This window comes from Clytia hemisphaerica, unplaced genomic scaffold (genome assembly GCF_902728285.1).
Source record: "Clytia hemisphaerica strain Z4C2 unplaced genomic scaffold, Clytia hemisphaerica genome assembly, whole genome shotgun sequence".
NCBI classification, from domain to species: Eukaryota; Metazoa; Cnidaria; class Hydrozoa; order Leptothecata; family Clytiidae; genus Clytia; species Clytia hemisphaerica.
The window spans coordinates 1,075,308-1,088,583 of record NW_027103587.1 but is presented as its reverse complement, the minus strand read 5'-3'; the positions used below and the strand labels follow the sequence as shown (position 1 = coordinate 1,088,583).

At 34.6% G+C, this 13,276-nt stretch overlaps 1 protein-coding gene and 2 long non-coding RNA genes across 3 annotated transcripts in view; all 3 read right to left on the bottom strand.

The window, feature by feature from the left end:
- Positions 1 to 567: 567 nt before the first annotated feature.
- LOC136801434 (uncharacterized) overlaps positions 568 to 13,276 on the bottom strand; it is a 37,508-nt gene continuing 24,799 nt past the window's right edge. The window contains exon 4 of the mRNA XM_067058075.1: positions 568 to 1,279. Within this exon, the coding sequence (XP_066914176.1) occupies positions 1,148 to 1,279 (132 nt within the window). The 3' untranslated portion in view covers positions 568 to 1,147. The remainder of the gene's footprint in view (positions 1,280 to 13,276) is intronic.
- LOC136801436 (uncharacterized) lies at positions 1,555 to 5,284 on the bottom strand. The gene is made up of 3 exons (XR_010845855.1): positions 5,143 to 5,284; positions 2,163 to 2,291; positions 1,555 to 1,583 (listed from the first exon to the last, which is right to left on the bottom strand). It is a non-coding gene; the product is annotated as an uncharacterized lncRNA (long non-coding RNA).
- On the bottom strand, positions 5,615 to 6,531 carry LOC136801435 (uncharacterized). The gene is made up of 3 exons (XR_010845854.1): positions 6,426 to 6,531; positions 5,956 to 6,102; positions 5,615 to 5,651 (listed from the first exon to the last, which is right to left on the bottom strand). It is a non-coding gene; the product is annotated as an uncharacterized lncRNA (long non-coding RNA).

The window sequence follows — 13,276 nt, the reverse complement described above, 5'->3', positions numbered from 1 at the left end:
TCTTTATTAAATCAGATTGTTAACAGATGGCCAAAAAAATAAGAATATGGTAAGAATATCACCATCATGGAATTAAGCAACTGAACTTAGCAATGTCATTTTTAATGCATTTTAACCTGTAGATTGCCAATTTCGATCTTGACCTAAGAATACCGTAAGAATATTTTTGGATTATTTTCGCCAAAAAGTTAAGAATATCCATGATGAAATGACAAAACACCATTCTTATAAATAAAAAGCGTGTAGATCAGTCTGTTTTCGAAACCAAATTCGTATCCAGTCCCTTAGGTCGCTCTGTAATGATTCTGATAGCGCTCACGAATGTGAAATAAAAGAGTGGTACAAATGACTCTGGGTACAAGATTGACTTAACTCGAATAAGTTTCAAGTTCCCTTCAGTTAACTATGCCAAATAAACCCTACACGTTTTTTTTTTAAGAACAAACTATATAAGAACATAAGGCTTCGAGGCCCAAAAATTTAAGAACATTCTAAGAACGTACTAAGGCTTTGGAGACTTAAAAACATACAATTTCTTAAGAAATTACATCTAAATGCTCAAAAAATGCTGAAAATAAGATTTTTAGGCTTCAAATCTAAAAAACTAAGAACATCCGAAGGCTTCGAAATTTTTTGACGTTCTTATAAAAAAAAAAAACGTGTAATCCATAACTCGAAATTGCCTTAACTCGATCAAATTTGCGTTCCCCATGCGTGTTCGCGTTTTGAGGAATCCACTGTATTTAAAATATTGTAAATCTAAACGAAAACTTGAAAAAATACAAACGAAATCAATAAAATAAGCCTTTCGTGAATTTCCGCATATAATGTTCTTCCTCTGAAATTTATCCACTAATAGCACACCTTCAGAAATCCGATTCCACATTCTCTTAACTGTACAGCATCTGAATAATTGTCAATTGGCAAGAGCTCTTCAAAGCTCTGAACAATCCAGGTCAAATTATAATCACTAGAAGCTCATAACTAAATTTGGCATTTTTGACATACGATATTATATCATTGAAACTAAAACCAGATTGATCTAAACACCGAATGTGATGAATCGATTTGACACATCGGGATACCATCACTGGGTTTCTTAGTCATACGCACTGTGATAACACCAAGTAGTCAATCAAGCTCAAACTCAATATGGTTGAAATCGATGGAACATATTAGTATTAGGGGCAGCTCGGATCGGACCAGTTTGATTTGTGTTGGGTGTGACGGGCACACTTGAACCTCCTGTCATATAGTTGTAATATTGCGCGTATTGTTCCTGTGTGTGAAAAGAAAAAGGAGGGTTAGGAATAAGTTTGTTTTTTCCATCGGTACTCGGGAATACACGATGTATTCCCGAGAATATTTGCAAATAGGGAAATTAAAAATCCATTTATGCATCAGGGAAAAGCATACAATGGACACTCTATCTACAAGTAAGTATAAAGTAAAAGCTCCTTACGAAACCAATCATATATATTTTTTTGAAATTTTAATTAGAATATGAATAGAGATAGATTTTCTAAATTTCAATAAAATGTTTATTAATACTTACAGGAGTGGGGTAAAACGGTGATGGGAAGCTGAAAAGTAATCAAAAAGAATTCATTCACACAATAGGGATTTACTACGCAAGGTCTAGGTATGTTCTTTTGATAAATCCATGAATAAATCGTCTTCTTTCACCCATTCGGAAGACTTTTTGATACTTGAGTTTTTATTGAAAAGGAACCGGTTAAAAACAAAGGTATACTGATGGAAAAAGACATTTTTGTCTTGAGATATACCATGCCCTTACCACCGTGTCATAGATCTGGAAGGACCCGCCGCCAAATTGGAAATTTTGGCTAAAAATTTCGTCTAAAAATATCCTAAAATTTCAGCCACGCTAGTAATCTGACATTAATTTCATCCCTATTCGAAGTTCAATGGAATAAAATTTACTTTAAAATAATCCATACTGGTGTTTTGACCTGAGAGCAATAGATTGTCTATTCCCATTGAGATTTTGAAAAAAACTTTCGTCCTAAATATAAGAAAATGTTCCAGCGGGGCACTACTGAGACAGGGGTGTTTGCCCCAAAGTTATGCAGACACATCTGAGAAAAGAAAGAAATTGATTTAGCAGGAAGAGAGTATAACACCAAAAATGGATTTCTTACCTCGAAAACATTGGATTTGCAGTACCCGGCATTGTTCCGGTTGAAATAGCGGATGAAAGAAGTTGATGAGGAGAGGGCGGTAGTTGAAAGGTAGTCGGTATGGAGGGCGTAGAAAGGGCGCTCAACGAACTGAAAACAGAAAAAAAAGATTAAAGTGTAAATAGTTTTCAAGTGAGTCTGCTAAATTGCGTGGGTTGCGTGGGTGCGTGGGTGCGTGGGTCGATATTTTTGCGTGGGTCATTTTTTTGCGTGGGGGCGTGGGTCAAAATATTTTTTGCGTGGGTCAATTTTTTTGCGTGGGTCATATTTTTTGCGTGGGTCAAATTTTTTGCGTGGGTCAAATTTTTTGCGTGGGTCAAAATTTTAGCGTGGGTCATTTTATTTTGCGTGGGTCATATTTTTTGCGTGGGTCATTATTTTTTGCGTGGGTCATTATTTTTTGCGTGGGTCATTATTTTTTGCGTGGGTCAAAATTTTTGCGTGGGTCAAAATTCTCTCTGTAATTCGAAAAAATGCCTTCCCTTGAAATTCGAACTGGTCACATCCAAAACGTTTTGGTTTATTTTGTTTATTTTGCATAGCTGTACAGTTCCGTACTTTCTGAATAATAATATATGGTGAATTTGTTCCAATAAACGAGGTCGGAAAGAATGTTTCCAACAAAGGAGTGTCTTTTTATAAGAGGAAGCTTTATAGAATCTTTTTAGAAGCTTTATAGCTTCTTATAGCACGCTTTAATCTTTTGGGTTTCCTATGAGTGTTAAAAAACAAAACAAATGGCGACAAAATCTGAAATTTTTTCTACAAAAGTTATATTCATTAGGCGACCGACTACTAAACAATTTAATCGTTGTCAATTATTTCGTCCACCCTCACTTGTAATTTCTTTGTTTTAAGTACATTAAAGGCCAATTTAAAAAATTGGACGAAATAAAGACGCTGTACTTTTTTTCAAAGCAAGAGAAAAAGGAGGAAATTATTCCATAAAAAGAAAAGAAGCGGTCATATCTCATTTTTTTGCTTAAAGTTATAGTGTTTATTTCCATGACACTGGAATCCTGAAATATAGCATGCTAAATCCAAAAGTGTGATCCTGAAGTGTGTCTACAAAAATTAGACGGGTGTGTGTTGATTCTGTATAATGTTATAGTAAATAAGTGCAGCTATGTAAAATAAACCACAAGGTGTTACTACATAAAAACTGTGTGCTTTTGTTTAGTTTTCGTAGATATAAACACAACACATTTTTGTATAAGATAACTTGAAAATTAATTTTAATTTGACAAAAAAAACGTGTTAGCTAACTCGAAAGTTTTAATTTGGTAAAAAAATCGAGTTAGCTAAAAATCACCAAAAAAATAGTGACCCACTCAAAAACTTTGACCCACGCAAAAAATATTAACCCACGCAAAAAATATGACCAGCACAAAAAATAATGACCCACGCAAAAAAATATGACCCACGCAAAAAATATGACCCACGCAAAAAATTTGACCCACGCAAAAAAAATGACCCACGCAAAAAATTTGACCCACGCAAAAAAATTTTTGACCCACGCACCCATGCAAAAAAATGACCCACGCAAAAATATTAACCCACGCAAAAATATTGACCCACGAACCCACGCAACCCACGCAATTTAGCAGACTCTTTTCAAGTGATATATTTCTTGACAAGGGGGTTTCAAGCTATGGCTTTTGTCTCATAATTTCCCATTTGGCTGTTTGAAATTTATTTTTCTCAGAAAAAGTGACTCAGCTAAATTTAAAAACTTCATTCCTATTAATTTTACAAAACTTATCATTTTAGATTTAAACAAGTGATACTTTTATGGACCTACCTGGCTATGCATTTAACAAACATAATTGATATCTACGTGAGCATGACCGTTAAACAATCATTCAAAACACTAATAGTGACGATCTCTCAAAATTAGTCGTTTGTTTCTTATAAAAAAACGTTTAGAAACCAAAATTTCATGCTCTTGAAGTAATCTTTCATATTCAAGACTTCGTGAGCAAAAAAAAAAACATCTATCTCATTAAAAAATTGAGTAATTTGGCTAATAACATTGATGTATGCTTATTGATAGTGATTCTTATAAATAAAGATGCGTTTTTTGAGCTGAAAAATTCTTTTTTCACAAAAATCTGCTTGAGCCATCTTTTATCTACTTTCATGTAAAAAATCAGAAAAAAAAACAATGATCCAATATTTCACAAAGTCCAAAAAAACCTTTTTTTTAGCCGTTTTTTGGCCCAAATTTGCCCATAAACATTTTTTTTCAAAAATCGGGCTCCGTCATATTTGAGGGTTTAAAGTTATGCATCTTTGTGCAAAGAATCATAAAGAATGAAAGAGCCAATCTCGAGAAAAGCTAATACCTAAGTAATTGATAATCCAGTTTTTCTATAAAAACACGCTAAGCAACCAAAATTTCATGTCTAAACACACATACTCTCTAAACGTAAGCCCTCATGAACAAAAAAAACATCTATCTCATAAAAAAATTGAGTAATTTGACTAAGAACATTGATGTATGCTTATTAATAGTAATTCTTATAGATAAACATGCGTTTTTTGAGCCAACAAAATTTTTTTGCAGAAATCTGCTTGAACCATCTTTTACCTATGATGGTACCCTACTTTTGTACAAAAAATCAGAAAAAATTAATGATCCAATTTTTCACAAAGTCTAAAAAACCCGTTTTTTACCCGTTTTTTGGCCCAAATTGGCCCAAAAAATTTTTTTCTTCGAAAATCGGGCTCCGTCACATTTTGGCCACCACCATTTTGCACCTTTGTACCAAAAATCAAAAGATTCCTATGATTCAATCCTGAGAAAAGTTGGTAACAGACGAACGAACGGACGAACGGACGGACGAACAAACACAGGTTAATTTATAGGACCTCCACCGGGGTAGGTCCAAAAATATGACAGTACTTAAACTTGTAGTCAAGCAAGAAAAAAACTACTTACGCTGGATTCCAGGCTGCAGGATAAGCAGCTGTCTGAGTTGCCATGGTAATCGGACGAATGACACCGTTTAGATGACCAGCACCGGTGGGTTGGACAAGGCCAGGGGTGGCTGTGGTTGCAGCGACCGGCGACTTGTTTCGCAATCGGGGGGGGTTACTGTTCAAAAGAAATATAAATCAGTATGTAATGAAATACGAGAAAAACAGGCTTTTTGTGTACCAGCCTGTAAATTCTGAAAAAGATTATTGTACTTATTTTACTAAGAAAATCGAGGCCCCGACGTTCTTTGTTTTGTTTCATTTTCATAACTGATATCGACTTTAAATGAAGTGTAGCCTTAGTCGCAATCATCGGTCAAGTATTTTACACATTTTCAACTAATTAAAGCTTAATCCGAAAAACCGACTTCTTTCTTCAAGCCACCTGGACGGTTCGTTTTCAATACACTTTAACCTACAAGAGCTAAAATTACCTTTCGAAGTGTTGGTCCTTGGAGTTGCTTTGTTGACCTGAGTAAAAGATAAGAAAAGACTGATTAATAACAGTTACAGAAATCTTTCGTCAGAATTTTCGAATCTTCCAATATCTCTAAGCTCTAGTTTATACGGTGTTTATAAAAGTGTTTCACCCTGTCTATTCTAATTGTGAATTAAAGTGGGCTGTCTAACGACCCAGTCTTTCAAAGTTGAGCTTGTGCGTTAAGCAAGCTCTTGCTGAGACTTATCGGCTGTTTTTTAAAAGAAAATACGACGTGAAACTGTCAAGGTATAAATTTCCATTAAAAGAGTGGATAAAAATAAAATATTTCCTCACCTCAATTTTTCGCCCGTCAATTTCTTTTCCGTGTAGAGTTTCTTTCGCTTTCGAGGTGTCCTCGCTTGTTTCCATGGTAACAAAACCAAAACTTTTGCTTCCACGTTCATTGTAAATAATCTCTGCGTCTACGACCGATCCGTATATCTTAAAAAAGAAGAAGAGGGCACAGGTGAGAGCAATTCTCTATAAATCCCATTACAATTTCCTTGTGTTTAGAGTGTATCATTCCTTAAAATACGGGATTAAATCAACCCAGTCAACTTTAACCATGGACATATAAAAGAGTCTTTACAGATCAGGAGAAAACTTTACTTGTGAAAGTTATCATTCACAATGGACTTTGTAAACAAGGGAATTACTCCATTGTTTATTCTAAGTAATACGTATGAAATTGTCATTATAATCCAGGATACATGCTCCTCTTTGGAATTCATTTTTGAGTTCCGAGCGTAGAAAAAACAACTTACAACAAACATATTTCTCAATTCTGTATCACGAACTTTGAACGGTAAATTAGTCACATGGAGTCACTTCGGACCATCATTGGTCGCGGCCGTGCTCACTGGTGCCGTGGCTGTCGAGCTTAATCCTGACTGTGATAGTATAGAAGATACTTTATGGTCACTGGTACTGGCCGTAGTGGCGGCATGGAGGGACTCTTGAGCGTCAAGAGCAGGGGTTGCAATAATTGTTGTAACATCTTCAGGCTTTGGTAAAGTTTTTCGTGTGTTTGTTGTGACAAGTGCATCTTTGTTGTTTGTGTGTTCTGTTTTAATTTCTTTTGTTGAGCAGCAGCCTGAGAACGAAAGAAAGAAATGATTGTTGTTGGAAAGTAGACCGAAAAGCATACTTTCAGCTTTTAAAGCAAGGCCATCAATTGTGATTCGTGATTGTCACTTCTGTATAACATTTACAATTTAAATCCTTCAAATACAATACACTCATTTTGCTTCATAGATAAATTAGTAATTATAAACGTTCTTATTGGAATTTGCAATTTAAATCTTTCTTGAAAAGTATCTTCAAGTCTAACAAATTTAAAAAAATTTAAGATTTGCCATTTAGTTCATTTAGGAATAGCCCGGGGTCCACTTAGAGCTTTTTTATGGTCTTTTTGGATTTTAAACATTTTTTTTCAAAATGGCGACCTCGCCAAATGCTCCTAGTCTACTTCACTGGACTCAGCGTCATAAAAAATTATCAAAAAGCAAAGTTCAGCCAAAAGTAGACTCTAGTCTAATTTAGGAATGGATGCAACTTTCGAACAAAAGAGAGAAATTATAATTATGTTTCCCAGGCCCTGTAAACTCAGACGCAACCCCCTTGTTAGTAAAACTAAATTAAAACTATAAACACAGTTCCGTATAAGGCAAGACTCTTGCTTAATTCTATTAATATCTTTTTTTAACGGATTTGATTATCCTCGATTTTAATAGGGACGTGATAAAATGTCGCTTCAGCATTTCTATGAGTTTCTTATTATTAAAGCCAACAAATCTATTTTTAAAACAAAATCAAAACGTCAGACTTTTTTTAATTGCATTTTCATATAAATTAAATCCAACCATCAAGCTTCATTGATGGAGACCAATTAATTAGAAGTGTGTACTAGTTATACACACGGGTGTAATTATGTATGTGAACTATTGTTCAGTGCTGTTATGGAACAAAAATTTTCCTTGTGTTTTTTTATTCAGCTCAATTCGTTTGTAGAACAAAATAAATAACAAGTTCAAACCTCCTGCTCATATCGTTTAAGGTTTGTCGATCTAAAATAAAACATTCTAGTTTTGTTTCCTTTTCTCTTGCTAAATTTGTTTCTAACTTATACTATTTTTGTCAAAAAAGTGAGTACAACCTTGTCTCACTGCCTGGTGTAACTTTTTTCCTCAGTGGGGATAAAAATTCCGATTGAAATCTCCTTTGGGATAAAAATTCCTATTGAAATCTCCTTTGGGATAAATATTGTTCCAAAATTAAAAAATCCAGTAGCAGTGCTTTTGAATGCAATTTTTAGCATTGAGTTTCGAGTGAGAATAAAATCAAAATCAATATCCTAGTGGGGCTGAAGTCGGGATGAAATTATTACAGTTGAATTAGAGTCCCAGCGGATATGTGACACAGGGGTGTATTATTTTCTTATCCAGTAAACATAGAGACATGGATGAAAATCGTACTACGGAAATATGTGCCTCGTCAAGCGACTTAACGTACCTAAAAAAGGGCCCGTCTATATAGTTAGTCCTTTACGGTGGATTTACGAACAGAATGGTTGAGACAAAAGGTCGGCACTTGTTGAATAAGCCACCATTTAGAATAGTGTATATTTATGACAATTAAACTGGTGTGAAACCGAGCCTCGATATTTTGTACTGATGCAATGTTACTGTAAAACATTGCCGGATGTGATTGGTTCAAACAAGCTGAAATTAAAAACTGTATCAACTTGACAGTCTGAAGTACTGATCTTAAATTTTACCCTAGACGGATCCAACACAGGGGGCGTAATATAATACTAACGTATAAGATGGAAATTCTTTCGTGATACTGAAAATTTTTAGACAACAACCAGAAAATCAAAGAGTGCGCAGATTTTAAATAAAACCTAATAGATCTCAGCTTGAGATCCTTTATTCCAAACTATTGTGATAGTATAGATCGTAGGATAAATGCCTGAATAAAAAATCGCAGTGGGAGGCTATTTTGATTACTAAATTTCCTTCTTTCAAAATGTACTAATTAGGGTTTGTACTGGACATTATTTAGATGTTCTATTGTACACTGGCTTTAATGTTAGATTTTACTTAAAAACCTAAAGACAAGAGTTAGGTTATAATTTCATCTAAAAAGAATTCTTGTTGATTGTTCTTTTAATAAAACTCGCGGCTTTTGTCTCAACGGCATGAAGTCTTTTTTTAAACCGGAATTCGAATCGGATTATCCTGATTAGCATAGCGTATTTTACAATTGTCTTGTGTTGAATCTTTTGGATGTTTACTCCATGCAGTGTTGAGTCTTTCTGATTAGCCATTTATTTTGGACGCATCTCATTCCAATCATTTATTTCTTTTGTAACTATGATTCTATATTTAAAATAATGCATCTACTTTCTTTCAGTTTTATTTTTTTTGGGTTTTCCATTTTAAACACAACACATCTCAGTAAAGCGGTTTTAATCAGAAATTGCACTGAAAATACATTTTATTTAATCAGCAACATAACTAATTCCATTAATCCTAACACCCCCATTCTCACAGACCCACGAGGACCCATTCCTACTAGAAAATCTGGTCAAATTATCATCCCCGGTGGAAAGTTATCCTGCAATTTTTTTCCCCACTAGAAATAATTAAATAAAACTATCCTCTCTGTAAACTATTATGCTATTTGTCCCATCCCCATTGAATTATCGGACGAAAACAAAAAAATTGATCGAAATCCCAAGCCATAAAAATTATTGGAAAATTAACCCTTTTATCTCAATTAGCTGAGAAAATCCTACCGGGTCTATTAGAAAGGAGTGTACTTTAATTGCTTGAATTACTAATTGAAACACTCCTATGTACACATAGAAAGTTTTCTATTGAGGGATAGTTATCAATTGAATACTCATTTTTATGGTTGGTCATTCATCAAAATCAGGAATTCAACTCTACATTCCTCTGTTACTTTTCTGCAAAACACCAAACCGAGAAATGTAATCTTGCAACATTCTCTGACAATACGTCACTTTTACAAAAGCTGATTAGATAAAAGTGACGTTTGTAGGTGAATCAGTCATGTTACATAATAGAGTGAAGTTATTGCACTGTTACATATTATGGATAAGACCTAGTTGAGGAATTCCCAGGGTGAGACTTGGTTCTTGCAAAAATTGTTTCTAGGAGTGTGCATAAAGTTAGTTTTTCACAAATTGCTGTTCTGGCTTAAATTCTGAATTCTGAACTCTGAAAAGCAACGAAATACATAAAAACTCTAATAATAACAACTTAACCATAATTATGAACCTGTTTTGCGATTTTTGTCCCGATACTGGGTAAACCTAAAAGTGTTTACTATACATCTCCTTTCATCCAACAATACTCTTCATCATAACGAATTTTATTACAGGGGTGACAGTAGCGGCCTGGCTTGATTTTCTTGGTGGTGCAAACTATGAAATTGGCGCCCCTGGTATTTTTGTCCTTATTTTCGCCCTCCATCATTGAGTGAAAATCAATGAAGTATAAGCCCGAAGGTCTAGAAGTCAATCTCCTTGGTAGGATATGAAGCCAACAAATCCTACCAAAGTTGCGCGGCCTTGAGCGGCTTGCCTGGTTTTTACAAAAATGACAGATTGAAACTAAAATTTACCGCTAAATTTCGAAAAAAATATCAATCGTAAACAAAGGAATTGCTAGATTCAATCTGTCGTCAAAAATGCAGTGCATTTTTAAAGGCTTCACTTTTTCTTGCCTGAGATAGGTTAAAGATTGAACTCTAACCCTTCGGGCTTGAAACTCAATGGTGAAAATATTAAACTGTAAGAGCAGTGACTGGTTGAAAGTAACGCCCGTAATCTTTGAAATGGAAATTTTATACCTAGTAAGTCGATTTAGTCTATATTTTTGCTTTGTAAAACTCTTATCAGAAAAATTACCTGATAATCTTTAAGCTTTTGCGCCGCTGGTCTTACTTTACTGTCCATTAAAGATCATGGCTGAAAGAGGCCCTATAAATTCAGAATTTGGGAAGAAAGGTTTGTTCAAATTGTTGCGCCGAAGGCAAATGATTTTGCTGTAAGAAAGGTCAAACAGCTTAAAAGATCTTCTAAAATGGAGAAAGTTAGTCAGTATTAAACCACACAAACCACAGCGAGAATCAACAAGTTTTGATCATTTTGGCAATCTCTCAATTTGGTGGTGAGCATTTGTAACTAGGGGAAAGTGAGCAATGAATTTGAGTCGAATCGAGTTTGCTAAATAATGTTAAATTTCTCTTCTTGCAACAAAATTTAGATGTCGAATGAAACAACAGCCGCCATCTTGGATTTCCATTAAAACTGACTTTCGTATCCGTCAAACAAATATTTCTAATGGGGCGCGGAAGAGCACTCTCATACACCCAATAATTAAGGGCGACACATTCCCTTTAACCCCTGGTGGATACACAACACTTCTCTTACTTCTGATTCAATATTGATAGAAGTTTTGAAAAAATTCCAGAGAAAGGATGCGAGAGGGTAAAATAAAGGGCCGCAGGCGAAAAAAATTAACATTGTACTCATAGAAGGCGCTATAAACGTGCCGAAGGGCGCCAAATTACCCAATTAAACATCAACAAAATTTTGGCGCCCCCTTGAAAAGCTCTTTTGGCGCCCCTCTCAGATCTTTCTGGGTGGCGTGCACTGCACACCCTGCACCCCCTGCCAGGCCGCCACTGAGGGGTGTAATAGATAGCTAATGAATGAGATGGGAATATTTTCTCATCGATATTAATCACTACGTAGATAGAGTGCAAAGAATTCAAATATGAGGCTAGCCATTAAAGATATCATTGTTTGAGGTCCTTTTTTCAAAAAGATAAAATAAGGATTGAATTCACAGCGTAATGTCCAAAGAAATTGAATTTCTCCAAAACATACAAATTAGGTTTTGTAATGAACGTTATCTAGACATCTGTTTTTATCCTTGCATTCCAAAAGAAGTAACCTCTCTACAAGAAAATAAAGGCAAGATTTAGAATGCTCACTAAAACCATCTCACTAGTATTAATTTTTTTTAATCGGATTTCCTTTCTAGAAGACTTTTGACCTTTGACTTTCAATGCATCTATTTTATTCATTTTATCCACTACATCGCATTCTAGTTTTAAATTGAGTTTAGATTAATGCATTTGAATCCATTGTCATTAAAGTATTTCAGCTTTAACATTTCCTACTACATTACACAATAAATCTCTACACTCCTTAACATTAACCATCCTTTTTCATCATTCAAATTTCTTTTGACCACCTTAAAAAACATCCATTATAGGCATTATAAATTTCATCATTCAAAATGTTTTTGAAATAACTTTACAATTTATTTCATTTGACTTATGATGCATTTGTCTATTGAAATTCTTGGATAGAACAATTTATAAGAAAACCGAGTCTCAAAAATCCCAAAGAAAAAGAGCATTTTAAGGAAAATCTGAGCCAGGAAAATGACTTTTTGCCGAATATTATGGCCATAGTTGTAGAACCTGGTTAAAATCCAGGGGGGTCTCCAGTGACCTATCGGACGTGCGGTCCTTAAGGGTAGGTTTTTTGGAATTTGGAAAGTGCACTGTAAGGGTTGAGCTGTGAGCAAGTGGGAAAAAGTGCACTATAAGGGTGTAAAATTTGGGATAATACCAAATTTCGAGGTAAAATTTGAGAAATTTCAAAAGATTTTGCCCTGAAAAGGTAAAGAAAATTCGAAAAATTGCACTATAAGAGTAGATTTGCAGCCAAATTTTTCCTGTACTGTAAGGGTCCGACTTTGGAGACCTGATTTTTGGCCGAATGAACCGTCGTTTTCAAAATCGAGTGCCACCCCTCCAGGGTGGCTCTGTTTGAATACTGAAAGAATTATTAACAACAAGTAGTATCGTATATATAATTTTTTCTTTGTACTATTCGTCCTCATAGCTATTAGTTTCAAATAAACACCCTTACTAAAACGGAGGCGTTTACTCAAAAGAGAGTATTTAATTGAAACGGCAAGCAGGGCTTTCTTGAAAAATGTTCTTCAAAGGAAAGGCATTTAAAGCACGGAGGGTTATTCAATTTAATTGTAAACGTTTCCCTCAGAATCCGCAATTCAATTTCCCTTTGAAGAGTAGCTTCAAGTCTACCAAATTAAAAGTTTTTAAGATTTGTTATTAAGTCCAAGTTGTTTAGACCCAACTTTCGAACTCACGATAGAAATTGTGTTTTTGTTTTTCAACCCCTGTAATCTAAAATGCTACCCCCTTGCTTAGATACATACAAATTAGATTCAAACTTTAAACAGTTCAGTATAAGACAAGGCTCTTAGTTAAATCTATTTAGATCTGTTATTAAAAAAAATAACTATCCTCGATTTTAGTTAGGACTTCATTTAATGTCGCTTCAGCACTTCTATTGAGTTTTTTATTATTATTGTCCACAAAGCCAATAAAAGGAAAAGGAATTAAACAAAATTGAAGCTTTTTAAAATCGGCTTTAATGATGTTGATATTATAATTATAATCCACCCGTCACGCTTCTTTGATGCAGGACAATTAATTAGAGGTGTGTACTAGTTATAAACATGTGTCTGATTATGTCAACTAT